Source organism: Leptosomus discolor, chromosome 8 (genome assembly GCF_034619465.1).
Source record: "Leptosomus discolor isolate bLepDis1 chromosome 8, bLepDis1.hap2, whole genome shotgun sequence".
Classification (NCBI taxonomy): Eukaryota; Metazoa; Chordata; class Aves; order Leptosomiformes; family Leptosomidae; genus Leptosomus; species Leptosomus discolor.
Genome location: NC_141398.1, coordinates 24,224,487 through 24,243,671, shown reverse-complemented (window position 1 = coordinate 24,243,671; position 19,185 = coordinate 24,224,487). Strand labels below are relative to the sequence as shown.

At 37.3% G+C, this 19,185-nt stretch overlaps 1 protein-coding gene across 3 annotated transcripts in view; it reads left to right on the top strand.

The window, feature by feature from the left end:
* The window catches only part of LOC104345085 (cadherin-9), a 66,999-nt gene extending 48,230 nt beyond the window's left edge, over nt 1–18,769 (top strand). For 2 of the 3 annotated variants that reach the window (XM_086469018.1, XM_086469019.1), the window contains 7 exons: nt 84–271; nt 1,580–1,833; nt 3,120–3,256; nt 4,636–4,757; nt 13,758–13,875; nt 13,969–14,220; nt 18,282–18,769. In XM_086469018.1, the coding sequence (XP_086325144.1) occupies nt 84–271; nt 1,580–1,833; nt 3,120–3,256; nt 4,636–4,757; nt 13,758–13,875; nt 13,969–14,220; nt 18,282–18,769 (1,559 nt within the window). Of the gene's footprint in view, nt 1–83; nt 272–1,579; nt 1,834–3,119; nt 3,257–4,635; nt 4,758–13,757; nt 13,876–13,968; nt 14,221–18,245 lie in introns of all 3 variants that reach the window. The other variant, XM_086469017.1, reaches the window with a different exon arrangement.
* The last annotated feature ends 416 nt before the right edge of the window (nt 18,770–19,185 follow it).

The window sequence follows — 19,185 nt, the reverse complement described above, 5'->3', positions numbered from 1 at the left end:
TAAAAAGTGCAGGTGAAGTTGAAGATGTTTATTATGCAGAACAAACTTCTCAAAACAATAAATGCTTGATTTTACTTTTCCAGGCACCTACCAGTTCAGCTCTCCTGAGTCTGCACGACCTGGGACTCCTCTTGGCAGAATTAAAGCCAATGACCCTGATGTGGGTGAAAACGCAGAGATTGAGTATAGCATCTCCAATGGGGATGGATCAGACATGTTTGATATCACCACTGACAAGGACACACAGGAAGGGATTATAACTGTCAAAAAGGTTTATTTTTTTTCTCTCTCTCTTTTATATGTACTTAGCTCTTCAGGTGTTACGGTTATTTTTCTTTTTCCAGGGGAAGGGAGGGTAGATCTCACAAGGGGTCAGGCTGCAAAGGAGTTGTTGTATTAGTTTTGTTCTTCTCTTTCTTCAGCAGATATCTGTTATTTTCAAGTCTCGAGGGAAATTTACTGGTGTGTCACTTCACATAAAGCAATATTTCAGTAGCTGCTGTCTGTTTTATACATATACTCTCACACACAGTGCTTTCAAATTAGGGCTGTGAAAACCTGGAGGGGTTCAGTTCACAGCGGGCTTTGTCAGCTGAATGCTGCAGTAAGGCTCACAAGGGTTGGAGGCTCACCTGAAGTTTGATGAACTTACATCTCCAAGGCTAAACTGGCCCTCTCTAATCTGTCCAACAGTCAGGTATCTCCAGTACCTAAAATCTGTCTAGGTTTAAGTCCAACCTTGAGGAAATTTAAGTTGTTATATATGTCTGTGGTAATCCAAAAAGCAAAGACATGGGCAGAAATTTAATTCAAAACACCATCTCCAACAGATTTATTGGCTGCTTTTTAGTGTTCAGACTGTTAAACTCTGAACACTATTTTCAGTTGTATTCTACACTGCACATATCAGTAATAAATAATTGATATCTACAAATACATAACATAATTCTATACACATGTATGTAGAAACACGTGTATATGTATGTGCATGCATGCATATATGTGTGCATACGAATGTATATATACATATGAATATATGGATATGCATAATACAAATGTCACATAGATTGGAAATCAGACTTTATAGTTTTTCTTTTCACTCTGGAATGTGGAGGCCAGGGACAGGTCTGAGCTGCTCCTGATGCAAAACAGGCAAGGGTAAATGGTAATGAAGGATGAGTAAGGAAAAAGGAAACAAGACAGAGAGTATTTAAGAACCGGGATAATTGTTCTTATTCCTATCTATAAAATGAGACAAATAAGACCTTTAGCAACTCCTGCTTGTGGGTTGAGTCTAACTTCCCCATTTTTTTCTGTATTTTCTACAGATTGACCCCTCCTGGTTTTGCAGGAATCTGAAAAAGTACTAGGCAAAGCGATCATAATTGCCTTGCTGCCCTATAATACTCCTTAATTTTCTTATGCCTAGAAGAAGCACTAATATACTCCATCTTCTCCAAGATGCATCAAATTTTAGAGCTTTTGCTCCTAAAAACGCCTACATTTCTAATTTAGCATTACAAAACTGATTAATATTCTTCTGACACAATTTTCTTTATTATTATTATTTGATCCTCAGCATCTGGATTTTGAAAACAAGATGTTATACACCTTAAGAGTGGAAGCAACAAACACTCATCCTGATCCTCGTTTTCTTCATCTGGGGCCATTTAAAGACACAGCTTTTGTCAAAATTTCTGTGGAAGACATAGACGAACCTCCAGTGTTCAGCAGACCCTGGTATTTAATAGAGGTAGATGAAGATGTCAAGGAAGGAAGCATGATCGGGCAAGTTGTAGCCCAAGATCCAGATATAACAAAGAATGCAATAAAGTAAGCCATTACGCAATACAAAATGCTTTAAGTGTGGGTCAATTCTCATACACAAGGAGTGATGAGAACACAACTTAACAGGGGGCCGCTTGAGTAATTAAGCACATAGGGGCTACTGAAAAGTGTCAAGCAGAAAAATATCAGTTAATAGTGCAGGGTATGCTTCTAAAGGACAGCCTAGAGGCACCAGATGAAAAGAAAAGAGAGGTCAGCATCTAACTGGTACCATGTTCTAGTACTTTCCTCAAACTGCTCATAAGATTATACTTTTATATTACGTTTCCAGCAGCAAACTTATGTAAAATACTCAAAATTGTATATTTCTGTGCTTCCTGCTGGTTAATTGCAGTCAGCCTTCTGTACCTTCATAATCCCTTAGACATAACATTGTCTACCATGTTCCACAGTTTAACTATTTAATTATCACATTATATTAAATAAGAAATGATTGCGAGAAAGTCATAACAATTAGAGGTAAGAGTTCAGTGCTGTGAAATTGGTATAATTGTTAGCCATCTGCTATTATTATCTGCAGTGATAAACACAGCACTGAAATTTGTGTATTTACCATGAAACTGATTAGGAAACCTGATTTCTGCATATCTGAACAAGACCGTTATATCCTACAGTTTGAGGTAGGAGGTGTGAGAGGAGGAAAAAAATAAAATGTTTTTTAAGAAATCTATGTATAAAATCTCAGTTTAACCTGATAGCGACTGGTAACCACTAGACTAATTAAAAACACCTGTAAAACAAGTTCTTCCTTGCTGGAAATGAACAAAGCAAAAGTAAGTGTCACAAAATAACATTTTAAGAACTTTCATCTTGAAACAACAACTTATCCAAAGATTTTTGATAGTCCTTGTGACATCTCAAAAGTATCTTGTTATAAATTGTTCCTTAGTTATATCTGCAATGTGTGTCCTTTGATGACTGAGTTCTCCAAGAAACAATTAATTTGCAAAAATACTATCTAAGTTTTTCGGTTTTAGTTGTTATTCCAGCATTCACTTTCTAAGTGAAAACATAATTTCAAATATCAATATAACAAACTGCCCACATAAATAGTTTGCTCTTCACCCTGCTCACTAGTCTTAAAAAATTGTTTCTCAGTATTTCTAGCATGGTGTACTCGACAGGCAGATACAGGAAAGCTTAGATTGGTTGTAAAGAAAACATTCTTGGTTAACCAGAGTTAAAATTAGAAAACTTTCAGAGATGGCTATGAGCTAAACTAGAGACTGTGACAGGAGATAGTGATGCTCAGTTGCACTGTATCTTGACAGATATTCTGTGGATCGACACACTGACCTTGACAGAATATTCAACATCTATTCAGGAAATGGATCCTTATTCATCTCAAAGCCACTTGACCGGGAAGAAACTCCTTGGTACAACATCACTGTCATAGCAACTGAAATCAGTAAGTTGGACATCATTTATCTCAGAAGGGCATTACAACTGAGAAAAGACTGAAATTCTACAGTATCTATGATTTATCTTGTTTCATTAGTTTTGCCCTTATCCAGGTGTTATCAATAGACATAGTATCTTTAAATGCACATCTAAACATTCAATTTACTACTTTAGGATTATCTTTGTCCATTTATGAAAAGATACAGTGTACAGTATCTATCAGAGAAGTTAACTGGTTCCCTGAGAATTCCCAGAAAATAATGTGGTGCAGGTGTAATGCACTGGCTTTATCCTAAGCTAAGTCTTTGGGAAAACCCTTGGAAGAAAAGAGGTCCACAACAGACAAATAACACTTTGTCAGAACGACCACTGTGTTTACACAGTGTTCCCCTGTTTAGGGGAAGAAATTATGCTTTACCTCAACAACTTTAATTTATCACAGTAAATGGTTTCATTAGAAGCTAAGACTAGAGGAAATTCTTTCCCCTCCACGTCTGAAGCAAAGCCTAGCCCTAAGTCTTTCACCTGGATTCTTTACTGTTTTGTGGGCCCTTTTAAATCTAGATGTTTCTTGGCTGACTTTTCTTTCCAGCCAACCGATAGCAGTCATCAGAGGAGAAAGAGAGATGCTGATTTTAAGGAAGAACTTTTCTCCCTTCCTTCATTCTCCCTATAGATTGTCCAGGAGTTTGTGCTTAACAGTCTGGCAGTTGGGTAATATAGAAAGATGAACTATATACCCATTTTCAGAAAGACTTGGTCAAATATGGTCTCCATTTTCAACACGTGTACTGTGAGATTCATCTCCAGTGATAGCTTGACCTTGGAGGTCAAGTTTGTGAAGATGGATTGATGATAACATCTAAGTATCTCCTTTTTTTTTTTTTTTTTTTTTTCCTTTGTTTTTATGTTTTGGGGAGAAAGGACAACTTTGGGTTTTTGGGTTCAGGGGTTTTTTTTGCGTTGTTGTTGACTGACACTGTTTAACTCTTTACTGATTTGAACAAGTAAATGTTCCTGATGGCTTGACCTCAGGAAACAGCTTTTACAATGAATAATTTGAATCGTTTTATAACGAATCACTGATGTATGGAATACAAGTCAATATTAACTCAGTGACCTGTTTTTAATGCAAATCAATTTAAGTATGCTTTATGTTACTTCAAAATATATATAAAATAATACAAAAATTTGTTTCAAATATAAATAAGGCTTTCATGTATATAGAATGCGTGTCAGTAGAAAATGAAATATAATTGTTTTAGTATAATCAGGGAATTGAACGAACATTTCTAATGGAAAAAATATATTAGATAATTTCAGGTCTTTTCACAGACATGGACTGTAAAACTTTGCATTGTAATATAAATATTTTTTTTGTTTCAGATAATCCTAAACAAAGTAGCCAGATACCTGTCTTCATCCGGATTTTAGACATAAATGATCACGCACCAGAATTTGCCAAATACTATGAAACATTTGTTTGTGAAAATGCAAAAGCAGGACAGGTAAACAAATACTTATGTTACTGAAGAATTTGTAATGAAACTATCCTGGACCATCATGAAGATTTCAACATATATTGATCTGAAATACTGCAAACCAACCCAACCGTCTTTATTCTCTATCTTCTACAGAAACTACCAGTTGATTCAAAAAAGGAAGAGATAAAAGATGCAGGATTTTACCCTAGTATAATAACAAAATATATAATACTAAATCATAAATTAAGATGCTTTTTCATTCCTAATATAAAAAAATATTTTCAGAACTCGTTATGTATAATGCTACAAAAGCCTTCATACTCTTCGATAATTCAATTTTTTTCTGGATTTTTTTCAAAGCTTTAATATAGTCACATCTTCAAGGACAGAAAGCAGGAAAATTTTTATTATGCTTCGGTAAAGGAGATGCAAAAAATAAACTTTTACAAAAATAAAAGCTAATGCAAATATTTCCATTGTAAGTTAAACTTCAATTTGGAATTGAGTTGAATTTGGTCAAAACTCACGTATATCCTTTTCTAAACTGTCTCAACAATTGTGTAATAATGTAAAAGGAAAATAACAAGATTTGTAGAGAAGAAGTAGTAACTGGAAAGGGACATAGACCAACATGACTCAGAGCCAGGATATTACAGAAATCTTTTTATATTACTGCCACTACAACAAACATCTATTTATGCTAATGCCACTCAGCCTTTCACTTTAAATTCTGTGAAGAAAGATGTATGTTTTGCTGATTTTTAATTCTGAAAATATTTACCAAAGAACTGGATTTAATAGCAGATTGTGTACCCCGAGACTGTGTTTCAAGCATGGGCCTAAGCCCATGCACGAGCCTCTTCTCTAGATGAATGCACTTTTGAGTGGAAGAAAAATAGTCTAAGGCTTTACAGGGCTGGGGGTTATGGATACACATCCGGAAGTACGTTCACATTTTACCTTGATTGCTGCCCTATTGTATTTAACATAGTCATGAGCATGTATTAACATAGTCATATGCACTGAAAGTAGCATAGCTGGCACCTGAGATGAGTATAGAATTTCAGGTCCTGCAGAACTCTAGACAGAGCAAGAAAATGCAATTTACCAGCTGCAATTTGAGTGATGTCTTATGAATGGTTTAACACCTGGGGGTGAAAAAAAAAAAAAAAAAAAAAAGAAAAAGAGACCAAAAAACGGAGAAAAAGAGGATACAATGCATTGCTGGAGTTTGCATTCAATACTACTTATTTTTCATTCATTGCACCTAATACTGGGATTTAGGTAAGTGGGTTAGAAAGACAAGGGATAATTTGAGTGAAATCACTTGGCTTTGAAAAGCTACTTGACCATTATTTTAATCCTTTTTCAAGAAAGTCTTACTATTTTTGTTACAAATTACACAAATAGAGGAATATACATATCAGTGATTAATTAAATTAAAACAGTGGAAGGAATTATAATATCAGAAAAATTAACAAGGAGCACCTTTCAAAACAAGAGATCAGAACATTGTGTCTTACCCAGTAACATAAATTGTCACATAAGAATACAGTTCAGGCCTTACAGAATGAGCAAAAATTCCCTAAACTTCTGGTTATTGTGCCATCATACTTTTATTTTATGATTTATTAGCTGTTTTTCCAGGTAGAATACATTCAGATAATTCTAGCCACTAATATCAGACAGCTGGCATATAACCTAAATTCCATCTGTGAAAAAAAAAAAAAATCTCTTTACACAAGGTGAAATTGGGACAAATAAGCCTTAAAATCTCAGTATAATGACTGACAGCAGTCATGTACTTTAATTGCATAACACAAAGAAAAGTTCCAGAGCTTACAAATGAACATTTCATTGAAATTAATCATGTGCAATTTTAAACAAAGCACAGGTTTTGTCATATATTTGAACCAAGTTCAATCCAGGCATACTGCTTGTCAGTTTTCTTAACGTTATTTCCATCTAGTCTACCACACTTGATGAAATATCCATTAATGTATAAAATGTATAAAATTTCTTTTACCTTTCTGATAAATTCTGTGCTTTTCTAACAACGGAAATGACAGAGATCCATTAGATAGGTATTGTTATTCAGACCTCCCTTACATCTAGCGTATCAATGTAATTTCAGAATTATTTTCCCTAATTGGAAAAATCCACAAAAATGCTAGAAAGACAGTACACATCAGGTGTAGCTGCAGAAGAATAAGAGATCCAGACTGTTCTTCTGTTTAACAACTGGGTTCCTCAAGACAGGCATCCAAGTTCATATCTGGAGATTTACATAGAGTTGACTTAGTATTTCAGAAAACAGATTACCTTCAGTACCTGAGACTACTTTTATTTTGGTGCCTAGAAATAACAATGAATATAGAGATACAAACTTTAATATTTTGGCCAAGAATGCTAAGTTCCAGGTAGCCTGTATTGCTCATGTTTAGCAGTCCCCCTGTAATACAATAAAGAAACAGAATCATGTTGTGTTCATTTAGTACTACTCCACCTTATTTTAGAGATCACCTAAAGCAGCTGTCTTATTAGAATCATTATTGCTTCTTGACATGTCACAGCAGTGCTTCTACATCTAGTACCCACAGCAGGTGAGCCAGACTGAAAACATAAATACATATAGTTAATTTTTAATTTATTTTTTTTTTAATTGGGCCCAGATATTGATCACATCACTCTCTAAATTTCAGGTGCATCAGGAAGCAGTCAGAATGATCAAATATTGCTCTCTGCTGTAAAGTGACATTATTCATTCTCAACTTCAGCAGATATTAGAGGCTGCATTAGTTGTGTTTTTCAGATAGCCTTAGGAGGTTCAAAGGAAAGAAAATCCTACTGCCTCCACAGCCGCTCTTATCTCGAAACAACAATGGCATGACTGGGGAGAAACATTCTCACTAGAGGTGCATAAACAACTATGTTCATTAGGCTGGAACACATTTGTCACTGTACGAGTCCTGTTCAACTGGTTAATACATAGGCTAAAGAAAAGTATGATGCAGTCTTCCTCTCGCATAATTTAGAAATCCTTAATCCTTTGATGGTGTGCTAGAGCCCCAGGGACTATTGTGGGGAAGGCTCTGGTACAAGTTCTCTCATGCCCTTGTCATGGGAATTGATTTGGTCTTTTCAGATGGATTAGAGGATGAGTTCTCTCCATGGAAACTAGGAAGATTTACTTGAAAAGGGGACTGATTTAACTGAACAATTTGCTGGTAACAATTTAGCTAATTTCAACACCCATCAATAATACTATTTAATAAAATAACCTGGATCGCTTTTTTTTTTTTTTGCACTGATGCTATATTCTTTCCTGCCATTCAGGAGCTCTCAGATATCAAAACAGAGAAAGAGTTTGTTCACCCTTCAGAAACCTGGCAGACTTTTCTTTTCATTAGTCTCCGTACTCCCTTTCCTTTTTCAGATTGAGCAGACAGAGATCACATTTTTCATCTGGCCATTTCTAATTATCAGTCATGAGTTGTTTATACACTGTAGCTGCCTTCTCTAGGTAGACACCTCTTGGCTTGATTTAGTGAGAGACCCATGCTAACAGTCTGTCTCCTTTCTGAAGTAAGAGGTGGAGTTCAAGGGAGAATTCAAATTTCTGATAAGCATTCAGTCCTGCTTTAAAACTGCCAACACATTTGTGGGACAGAGCCAAGACTTGAAAAACAAACAGTTTTGCGTTACCAAACATGAATCTTTGTTAGGTGGCGGGCATTTTAGAACATTTCTTAAGGCATAAAGCATCAAGATCAAAGGTCTATTCAAGCTTACACACATGTGATGGAGGCTGGTTTCTGCAGTTAGCACCATACAGGTGTATAGTCTAGAATTGTGCCTGAACATGTGTGATCACTCAAGCTGCAAAATGACAAGGTGGGCCTCCACTGACAGGTGGATTGATTTTGAAACACTTCTACGTGGGGACAGTGGAACTGCAGTATTACTTCAACCCTAGAGAAACATAGCCACTTTGAAATAGTCTACAAAATCTTCATCCCACCCACTTACACAGTGTTGTGTTATTAATATATTCAAGATTAGTTAGTGATTGGCCCTACCAGGTAGTACAGGCAGAAAGAGGGGCAAGAGAAATAAAGGACAGGAGAAACACAAAGTTGCTCTTCCACCATTTCCCCATAGCATTTGCACACTACTACATTCCGATCATTGTCAAAAGTGTAGTCTCTCACAATATTATTTTTCATAGTTTACTGCTGAAAAAATGGTAAGATCTTTCCATATTCTTGAGAAATGTTTGCAGCACAAAACAAGTTTAATAAATTTCAAGAATGACAAAATCAGCGCTCCAAGATCCAGGATTTGTTCTGTTCTCTTCTATACCATTTCTGAAAAAAACTGTCAGACAAAAACAAACATCAAAATGTCCCAAACATTCCTTTCTCAAGTGCTTACTGATATTTTTTAAAATCTTATCTCAGAAGCAGCTGAAAGTAGATAAATGACATTTGAGAAATTTCTCTATGATATCCAGGTTTGACTAAGAGCATAACATAACAAGAACGAAAGCCCAAATGATTCAAGTGGATTGAAGGCCTACTCCTCTGCATATCTATAATCGTATACAAGAATCAACAATAGTCAGCAGCTGTTACTGTATCTCTAGCTTAACAATGTCTGTCTCCAGTGGTCTTACTTCTCTGAGACTGGAAGTACAATTTTCATACTATACAACAATTACGTTATTTTAACACTTCAGAAAGGCACTGTCTACAACAACAGTCCATCTTTAAATTCCTGTGAAAGTGACATTATTTTTCACTGTCTTCTTTATAGTGAATTTTAAAGGAAGGATAAAAAAATTAAAATACGATAGCAACCACCAATATGCCACTGTTTTGAAAAGAAGCAGCAGCAGATTACATTGTGGACATTCTGTCTGAAATTCTGGTTTATTAGTAGAAATTTTTAACCTGAAAATATATTGCATCTGTCCACCCATAGGCCTCATCTTGTTCAGCTTTCTTCAATTAACCTATCAAGAATCTGTCTGAAGAATTGTTGCTGCATTTTTAAAGTGTGTACCCTGGAGCCAATGTGCAACTGTGGTTTATTTGCATGACAAACCAAGCCAGCAATGGCTGAAAAGTCCATCTGAAAAGTGGCCAGCTGGTGCTGACCTCTATACTGTTAAAGATGCACTACTAGCTTAATGTTTGCTTTAATGGTTTCTATATTCCTTTTAGAGGCAGTCCCAAAGCTAAGCCCATGACCCAAGTCTCCTACTTGTGCAGCTCTCCCTGTCCACAAATGCAGCCTCAGGAACAATAAAGGCATGCTCTGAAGTGCGCAAGGCCCCTTGTTATTTCAGAATGCACCCACCTAGCTTTTAATCAGCTTTTACTTTCTGTCTTTAAAACATCTTGAAGAAAACTGGAGACGGGCTACATCTAAGGATGTACCAGATATACATAAGGAGTCTGTTACTAGGTGGTCTATTTATCCCCAATCATTTCTTCAGAGATGAATATGAATAACTATAACATAGCCTGAACATAAACTACAATCACAGTTTTGACTGTGGTGTAAGTCATGGCCTTAAAAACACAGTATCCAGGAGAAAAAAACCCCAACAACACAGTATTATAATTGAACCATTTCCCCATTTGAAAAAATTATGTCAATGGGAAATAGGTCCAAACCCTTTCATAGGATCTCTGGCTTCATCTATTCAAGAAATTTTTTGAGTGGCAATGATACCTCATTCACCACTCATCTTACATTGTCAAGCTGCTACAACCGCTTTGTCCTGAGTGTAAAGGAAAAAACTTTATGCCAACGCCCAAGTTTAAAATTTCAGTACCTGCAAAGACAAGTGACCCCTAAAAACTTGAATTTAGCCAAAAAGATCCCCTGAAGAGTATGACTCTTTCTTTAAACACAGAGAAGTGCATATGTACATGCACACGCAACCCTCAAAATAACAAAAATAATGCTGTATTTTCCAAATTGTGCTCATTTGCATGGGAAACCATGGAGGAAAGAAAAAATGGGAATGCTTTTTATCTTCTCTAACCTGATATGCTTGAAATATAGTAAAAAGTAAAAGTCATTTTCTTGAAATAAGTCTTCCCTCATAAATCTTATAGTGTCAGAGATCTTTATCTGAAGTCCTGGTGAAGAGTGATCAAAACTCAATGTCCGTAACTGCTTCAAAATGGAAGAATACATTTCCAAAATGAAATTGGAAAATGTACATGAAGTGGTACTAAAATTTTTCATATAACTCTGGTACTTAAAATAAAAATAGCCACATCTCTCTTATTCCTGCAGTAATTGTCATTAACATAATCCTCTTTTATTTACAGCTGTATAACTGAAAAAAAATCCTTCATTAGATAACATTTCTAATTTCTTTTCACCTATTCATTATTTGGAAAAATTCACCTGCAATCATGCTTTCTCATTGTTCTTTTATTCTTCCATCTTTCCCAGTGGGAGAACAGCTGGTTCCAAATTTATGCAGCTAATAGTTAGAGCAGGTATTAAGTTTGGTGGGTTTTTTTTCTTCTTCTTCAGCTTTACCCTTAACAATAAGTTTTCAATGCAATTAGGTTCCTCTATGCCTAGCACAATTGTCCTCCTCCATGTGATTTGCACATGAAGAGAATCAAATCCAGATCCTACAAACATCCCACTGATTACATCTCAAAAAGCCCCAAGATACTCAACTGCAATTTCTGATAGCTATTATATCAGGATATTTTCTTCTTGAGTTTTTCAGCAAGTAATTGCTCATATATTATATTTTATTCTAATTTTCTCTCTTCTCTCTGGCACTTTTACACTTTTTCTGTCTTATAAAACTTGTAAAAATGTGAGAGGAAAATTTTCTCGTTTCAATTTGATATTTTAGTCCTCTCAAAAGGAACTTTTTTTTAGTAGCAATATTACATTTTTGCATTAAACAATGCAAACCTAAAATTAAGCACTATCCAGGTCTTGTTTTCTGTATTGCCACTCTCAGGCAGATTACAGCAAAAAGAAAAGCAATGGGACATTGGAAACCTTTGGCATAATCAGAGACTCAGCAACAGAGATCTGGCTAATCTTGGGATTAAAAAACTTTTTAAAAAATAAGTCTAAAGACCAATGATCATCACATTTTTCAAGAGAAGAAACCTTAATATGTAGTCATTATTCTAATCAACTGTGTAATTCTGCCATCACCACAGTCACATCCTCTTGTACAAGGCTGATGTTCATAAATTACCTTCCAAGTTCCTCAACATGCTTCAAAAATAACAAGAAAATGATAAAAAAAATCTTGAGGTTTTTTTTAGAAGGAGCTGCTAGGAAGTGAATGAGCCAAACTCAGACATCTCTACCATTTGTTTTTTGTTGGGTTTTTTTTGTTTTTTTTTTTTAATATAACATCTTAATAGCATTAGCTGTAATAAAAGTATCCCAAAATTAACTAAAAATTGTGCCATGTAGTCATTGTGCAGTACAGCAATAGCAGCAGCGGATTTCTGAATGACACAGTGTAAAAAACACTTCAGTATTTTTGGTAGCCCTGTAATTATGTTTGTCTAATACAGTGTTCCATCCAGAGAGGTACTAAATACCCTCCAAAATATAATTGTATCCTCATGTCCCACTCAACCAATGTTCAGAGAAAGTACACAAGAAAAAGGCATTCCTTACTTGATTACTGCAAAGCTTAAAAGTTGTATCACTGTTACTTGTCAATTATTGTATTTCTTGAAGAAGCCATGCTGTACGGTTTCCTGGAAATATCAGAAAAACAAGCCGCCAAGTAAGGTTTTGATAACAAGTGGCTTTCATGTGTGTGGGATTTCAAGACACCCTATACACTGGAAACACTTGAAAACCTCAAGACAGGTATTGTCTTCCTCATGGCTTTGAAAGAAACTAGTCTGACTGCTGAGCTGTTTCTGACTTTAAGTTTAGGTGCCATAGGAACTCACCTGTACTGAGTTGCAGCATCCTCAGTGGAAGCTTACTCCCGTTGTCATGCCACCAAGGTTTGTCGTCTTGTGATGGAACTCAAACATGTCCTTGCAAGCCAAGGTGGAATATGGGTCACTCTCCAGTGTGATACTCACTGGTGAGTACAAAGGACATGGCAATCATTCATACAGCTCACTGAAGTTACTACGACTCATGCAACCTGGCATGGTGTTAACAGTTGCAAGTCATTTCACAAACCACAGTTATTCCCAGGCAGCTTTTCATTCTTCAGTTCTGCCACTGTTTTCCTTAGCCTCTATCTATCAGTCTAGCAATAAATAGGGGGAAAAAAAAAAAAAAAAAGTCAAATTGCTAGCATAGATATGTATCTATATATACATGAGTACACATACTTGCACATGTTTTGATGCAACCAGAAAGCTTCTACAATCCAAAACTACTGCTGAAGCCTCACTTTTTTAGTCCACTGTACTCTGACCCTATTATAGTCAGCACTATTATCACTCCTTCCCAGCTGGGTTTGAGTGGTCTTGTTAGGGCAGCTATAACGATCCACAGCCAGAGGTTTCAATTTAGGAGGGAGTAAAGTATCTCTTTTTATTACCTCAGGAGAACTCAGTATCCTGCCAGTGCAGTACTCCAATTTATCGCCAGGACCAGATGAGGTAGACTGGGAATTAGACCCACTTAACAACTGGTTTAGGTACTACTCTGTGTCATTGCTACATGAGGCCACAGGAGGTTTATGGCTTATTCAGAAAGACAATGGTTTCTGTATCACGGCAAGACAGTGAGTACAAATCCAAGCACACAGCTGTCTCGCAGTGAGGACAGGCCCCTTTTTCATCCTCCACATAATGCATTTAAACAATAAAATGACAATTTGTTTACTGTAACCTCTTCTGTATTTATGTGGAGAATATTTGGCTTAGGACATTAGTTTGTGCCTTCAGATAGAGATTAATTGGATTCTTACTGGACATGAAAAGGAGAGACCTTATTTCAAACACAAGATTTCTAAAACAGCATGAAATACTGTTTTCTTTATAGCTAATACAGACTGTGAGTGCAGTTGACAAAGATGAGCCTCCTCGAGGACACAAATTTTTCTTTGAGTTGGTGCCAGAATTTGCTGTTCATCCAAACTTCTCCATTGTAGACAACAAAGGTAACTGCTGACCAGTACCTTCTCCCTTGCCAGCCCCAATACCATATGAAACTTCATCTAGCAACATTTATTTATTCTGCTTTTCCATTGTAGATAACACAGTGGGAATTATGACTGGAAGAAATGGTTACAGCCGTAGTAAGATGGATACCTATCTCCTGCCAATCATAATATTTGACAATGACTACCCAATCCAGAGCAGCACTGGCACACTGACCATTCGAGTCTGTGCCTGCGACAGCCGGGGGAACATGCAGTCCTGCAACACTGAGGCCTTGCTCCTCCCTGCTGGGCTCAGCACAGGGGCACTGGTTGCCATTCTCCTCTGCATCATTATCCTGCTAGGCAAGTACCTGTGATGAGTCATTTAATTGACTAGGCAAAGCTCTGGTCACATCACTTCTATTCTTCAACCGGTTATTCACATGACCCTGCAGAAGAGTATTTCATACCTGATGTGGGTTTGGTTTTGGTTTTTTTGTTGTTGTTTGTGGTGGGGTTTTTTGTTGTTGTTGTTGGGTTTTTGTTTGTTTGTTTTAACCAACTGTTTTCCAAAATGGAAAAGGAGCTGGGAGAGTGACAATGGGCTGTTTGTCTTCATTACTATTCAGAAGAATGTGCAAAAAGAACGAGACTGTCAATGTTATTTAGACAAAATCAATTTGAAAATTTAGGGTCAGTTTTAGATACTCTGCTGATTTGAGCAATGTTTTATCTTATAAACAGCTCTTTATTTAGATCAAGGACTTTAAAATCATATTCCTGAAGCTGAGTAATAAGATACTCAGTGATTAAAAAATTACCAGTTATACTAGCTATTTAATCATGAACGACTTGTAATTTTTATACTCAGGAAATATTTAGCTCAAAAGCATAGAAGAGTAGTGTTCAGTTGCTTGCAAGCAGTACCAAAAGCAGTTGATTAAATAAAGTATGAGCATAGAAGTTAGATGGGTGATTGGAAAGCAGAAATATTAGAAAGATAAAGTGACATATGAAATAGCTAGAATAACTTCTAGCTCAAGACCTGGTGTTATAAACAAAAAAATTGCAACTTGCATGTTTTTCTTACTAGAGAAATGCCTCCTTAAAAGTGCCATCACCTCTACTTTTCAGACAAACTCTGTGGAAAACCTCTTTCCCTTTCCACCTGTCCTAGAAATCACAGTTTCTATAATTTTAATTTTAAGGAGAGTACTTTTTTTTTCCCAGTTTTTAGACTGGATTCAAGCTACCTCCAGTAAATATTCAGAGGACCACAGAGGTTGTTAGGAGAGGGGCAATACATAGGAACTATAGCTGTACTGATGGGCATAGGGAAGGGAGGGTACTTGAATTCTGACAAACTGACTGTACACAGTGCTTAGGTTCAAGCATGAGTTCTGGCCTGGTTTCAGAATGAGCCAGCTTGGCTTCCCCACGATGTTACCCAGGCATAGCCTGAGCAGCAGAACTTGCACGGCACCACTTCCAGCAGTCAATTGTGGTTCAAACTCTACAAGATCTGGCTCTCCACCTTGCATAGTTCTGAACACCATGTCAACAGGCTCTGAGTCTTCAAAGCCACCCTTCACGCCCTAACATACAGCATGAAATGTGTACCATGAAACACATACCCTCACTCACTCACTATGAAAATATTGCTCTGATCGGCTGCAATGCTTTAGTGCAGAAACACTGAAGCAAAACCAAAGTGCCTTAGGACCACAACAATAGCACATGAGACTCAGAACAGGCTCAGGGATCAGTGCTGTGCAAAACAAGTGTGACCACTTGGTGTCTCTTGGCCTCAGGGTCAGAGACCCTGCTCTACTTCACGCTACAAACATAGCTGAAGCTACAGTAGCATAAGACTGAAGCGCATCTAAACATAGTTGTTAGTCTACAGCTGGTGTGATTCTTGGCACCTTATTTAATTGTTCAACAAGATGTAGTGTGTTAGAATAGTAGACTGATGTCATCACACTCAAAATAGGATACTTAAGTACCTGGTGTGAAAGACACTTCATAATAACCTTTTAGTGATCTGCCCTACACTTGTGTATGAAGTTCTTAAACTTAAGTACTTAAATTTTCTACTACCTATTATGAGGAAAATTTGAAAAGAATGGCTGCTGTACAGATACAAAAATGACAAACAAAATAGAACAGAACAGCTTTTACATTCACAGCATTGTACCATGGCATGCAGATGACCTCAGTTCCCCTCTCCCTACCTGCAGCATGTCCAGTCTTCCCTTTTATTTACCAGTACTCAAGTCATTAAGAGTAAAAACCTTGCTCCTAAGACTCAACAAAAGTTCTTGGCACTGCTGCAATGTGTGGTTCAGCTACCACAGTTATGCTTCAATGACAGATGATCTCGCTGGCCTCTCCTATTTACTCCATCTACTGGAGCTAAGGCCAGATTTTTGAATGTATTTATACATTGAATTCCTACTGAAATCAATAGCATTTAGGTGCCAGAATGTATTTGCAAATCTTAACTTAATTCTTTTTATCTCTCTATGTAGAGAGATTTTGCATCAATCTTTACCTCTCTGAAAGGCTTATTCTACTAACATTTCTTAAACTAGGGGGATCATCTTTTTGAAAAGATGGATTTTAATTCTTGCAGTCATTGAAGCCAAAAATAATTTCGTCAATAGTATTGATAGCTGAAGGTCTTCAGGTTCTTATTTTCAGAAGGACCCGGAGATCCCATTTTCAAAAGTGAATCACACAGAATCACAGAATGTTAGGGGTTGGAAGGGACCTCAAAAGATCATCTAGTCCAGACTCCTGCCAGAGCAGGACCACCTAGAGTAGGTCACACAGGAACATGTCCAGGCAGATTTTGAACTTCTCCAGAGAAGGAGACTCCACAGACTCTCTGGGCAGCCTGTTCCAGTGCTCTGCCACCCTCACAGTGAAAAGGTTTTTCCTTATGTTAATATGGAACCTCCTATGCTCCAGCTTGCACCCGTTGCCCCTTGTCCTGTCACTGGCCATCACTGAGAAGAGCCCAGCTCCATCCTTCTGACACTTGCCCTTTACGTATTTATAAACATTGATGAGGTCACCCCTCAGTCTCCTCCAAGCTCAAGAGACGCAGCTCCCTCAGCCTTTCCTCATAAGGGAGATGTTCCACCCCCTTAATCATCTTTGTGGCTCTGCGCTGGGCTCTTTCAAGCAGTTCCCTGTCCTTGAACTGAGGGGCCCAGAACGGGACACACTATCCCAGATATGGTCTCACCAGGGCAGAGTAGAGGGGGAGGAGAACATCTCTCAACCTACTGACCACACCCCTTCTGATACACCCCAGTATGCCATTGGCCTTCTTGGCCACATTGCTGGCTCATGGTCATCCTGCTGCCCACCAGGACCCCCAGGTCTCTTTCCCCTACGCTGCTCTCTAACAGCTCAGTCCCCAACCTATACCGGTACATGGGGTTATTCTTTCCCAGATGCAAGACTCCACACTTGCCCCTGTTGTATTTCATTAAATCTCTCCCCACCCAGCTCTCCAGCCTGTCCAGGTCTCTCTGAATGGCAGCACAGCCTTCTAGTGTGTCAACCACTCCTCCCGGTTTTGTGTCATCAGCAAACTTGCTGATGGTCCACTCTGTCCCCCTCTTCCAGGTCATTGATGAATATGTTGAATAATACTGGTCCCAGTATCGACCCCTGAGGGACTCCACTGGGTACAGGCCTCCAATTAGACTCTGTCCCATTGACAACAATTCTCTGACTTCTTTCCTTCAACCAATTCACAATCCACCTCACTACCCGATCATCCCAACCACTCTTCCTCAGTTTACCTGCGAGGATGCTCTGGAAGACGGTGTCAAATGCTTTACTGAAATCAAGATAAACCACATCCACTGCACTACCATTGTCTATCTACCAGGTTATGTCTCATAAAAGGCTACCAGATTTGTCAAACATGACTTCCCCTTGGTGAAGCCATGTTGACTGCTCCTTATTAGGCACTTAAAATACCTAAATTGCTGTCTTTCAAGAATGTTAATTAGTTTTGCCAAGAAGATTAATCTACATTTGATGTAATCACCCTTAGTGACTGCCAGGAAGGCAGTACTTCACAAAACTAAAATCAAAGTCAAACCCAAGTAGAATGATGAATTTTAAGACATTGTCTTCTTTTAAACTTCAGCTTAATTGTATGTATTTCAAATATATACTATTTTAATCTTTAGGTTTAAATAGTATAATTTTTGACTGCTATGAAATAATTAGTATTTCTCCTTATTAACTTCAATTTGGAGATAGCTTTTATCACTATTTTCCTACTAAAAATGACATCCCAGCCTTAAAACTTTTCCAGTTCAACAAATAATGCAAAATATTTGCTCATTTATTTAGTTTCTAAGTACTCATTTCTTCATTCATCTTTTGTTTCCTTTCAGTATTAGTTGTCTTGTTTATGGCTCTCAAGAGACAGAGGAAGAAAGAACCCTTGATCATCTCAAAGGATGATGTTCGGGACAACATTGTGACCTACAATGATGAAGGAGGTGGGGAAGAAGACACCCAGGCTTTTGACATTGGCACACTGAGAAACCCAGAAGCAAGGGAAGAAAGTAGGATGAGAAGAGATGTTATCCCAGAAACTATATTTCAGATAAGACGGACTGCACCTCTTTGGGAAAACATTGATGTCCAGGATTTTATCCACAGAAGGTTAAAAGAAAATGATTTAGACCCAGCTGCTCCTCCTTATGATTCACTAGCAACATATGCCTACGAAGGAAATGATTCCATAGCAAATTCACTTAGCTCTCTGGAATCGCTTACCACAGAGGGCAACCAAGACTATGATTACCTCAGTGACTGGGGACCTCGGTTTAAAAAACTAGCAGATATGTATGGTGGAGAAGACAGTGATAGAGACTAAGAAAGTAGTCTGTGACCTGGTCAGTGTTAGTGGAATTCATGTATAAGTTACTCGATAAAGTGGCCCACTCTCTCTTACTCGGGAATAAAAAATTTACAAAAAATAGGTGTTGTCTTAGTAAGGGTTTGCTTAATCAATAAGTCAACATGAATGAATATGAATGATTCACGTTTTTAAAACGAAAATAAATCTATAATCCACCCTCTCTGCCTAGAAACCTCTGATAAAAGAGTTTTATTGACAATGAAAGGCTTTTTGTGCCTTCAATAATGAGATGGAACCGTAATTTTTATTTTTATTTTTTTTAACTGCTTTGCATTACCTTTCCTACTAGTTGGGACAGTGTGCACCTGCATTGTAACATAATCTCAAAAATAGACTTTAAAAAGATTAATATTACTGCCATATTTATTGAG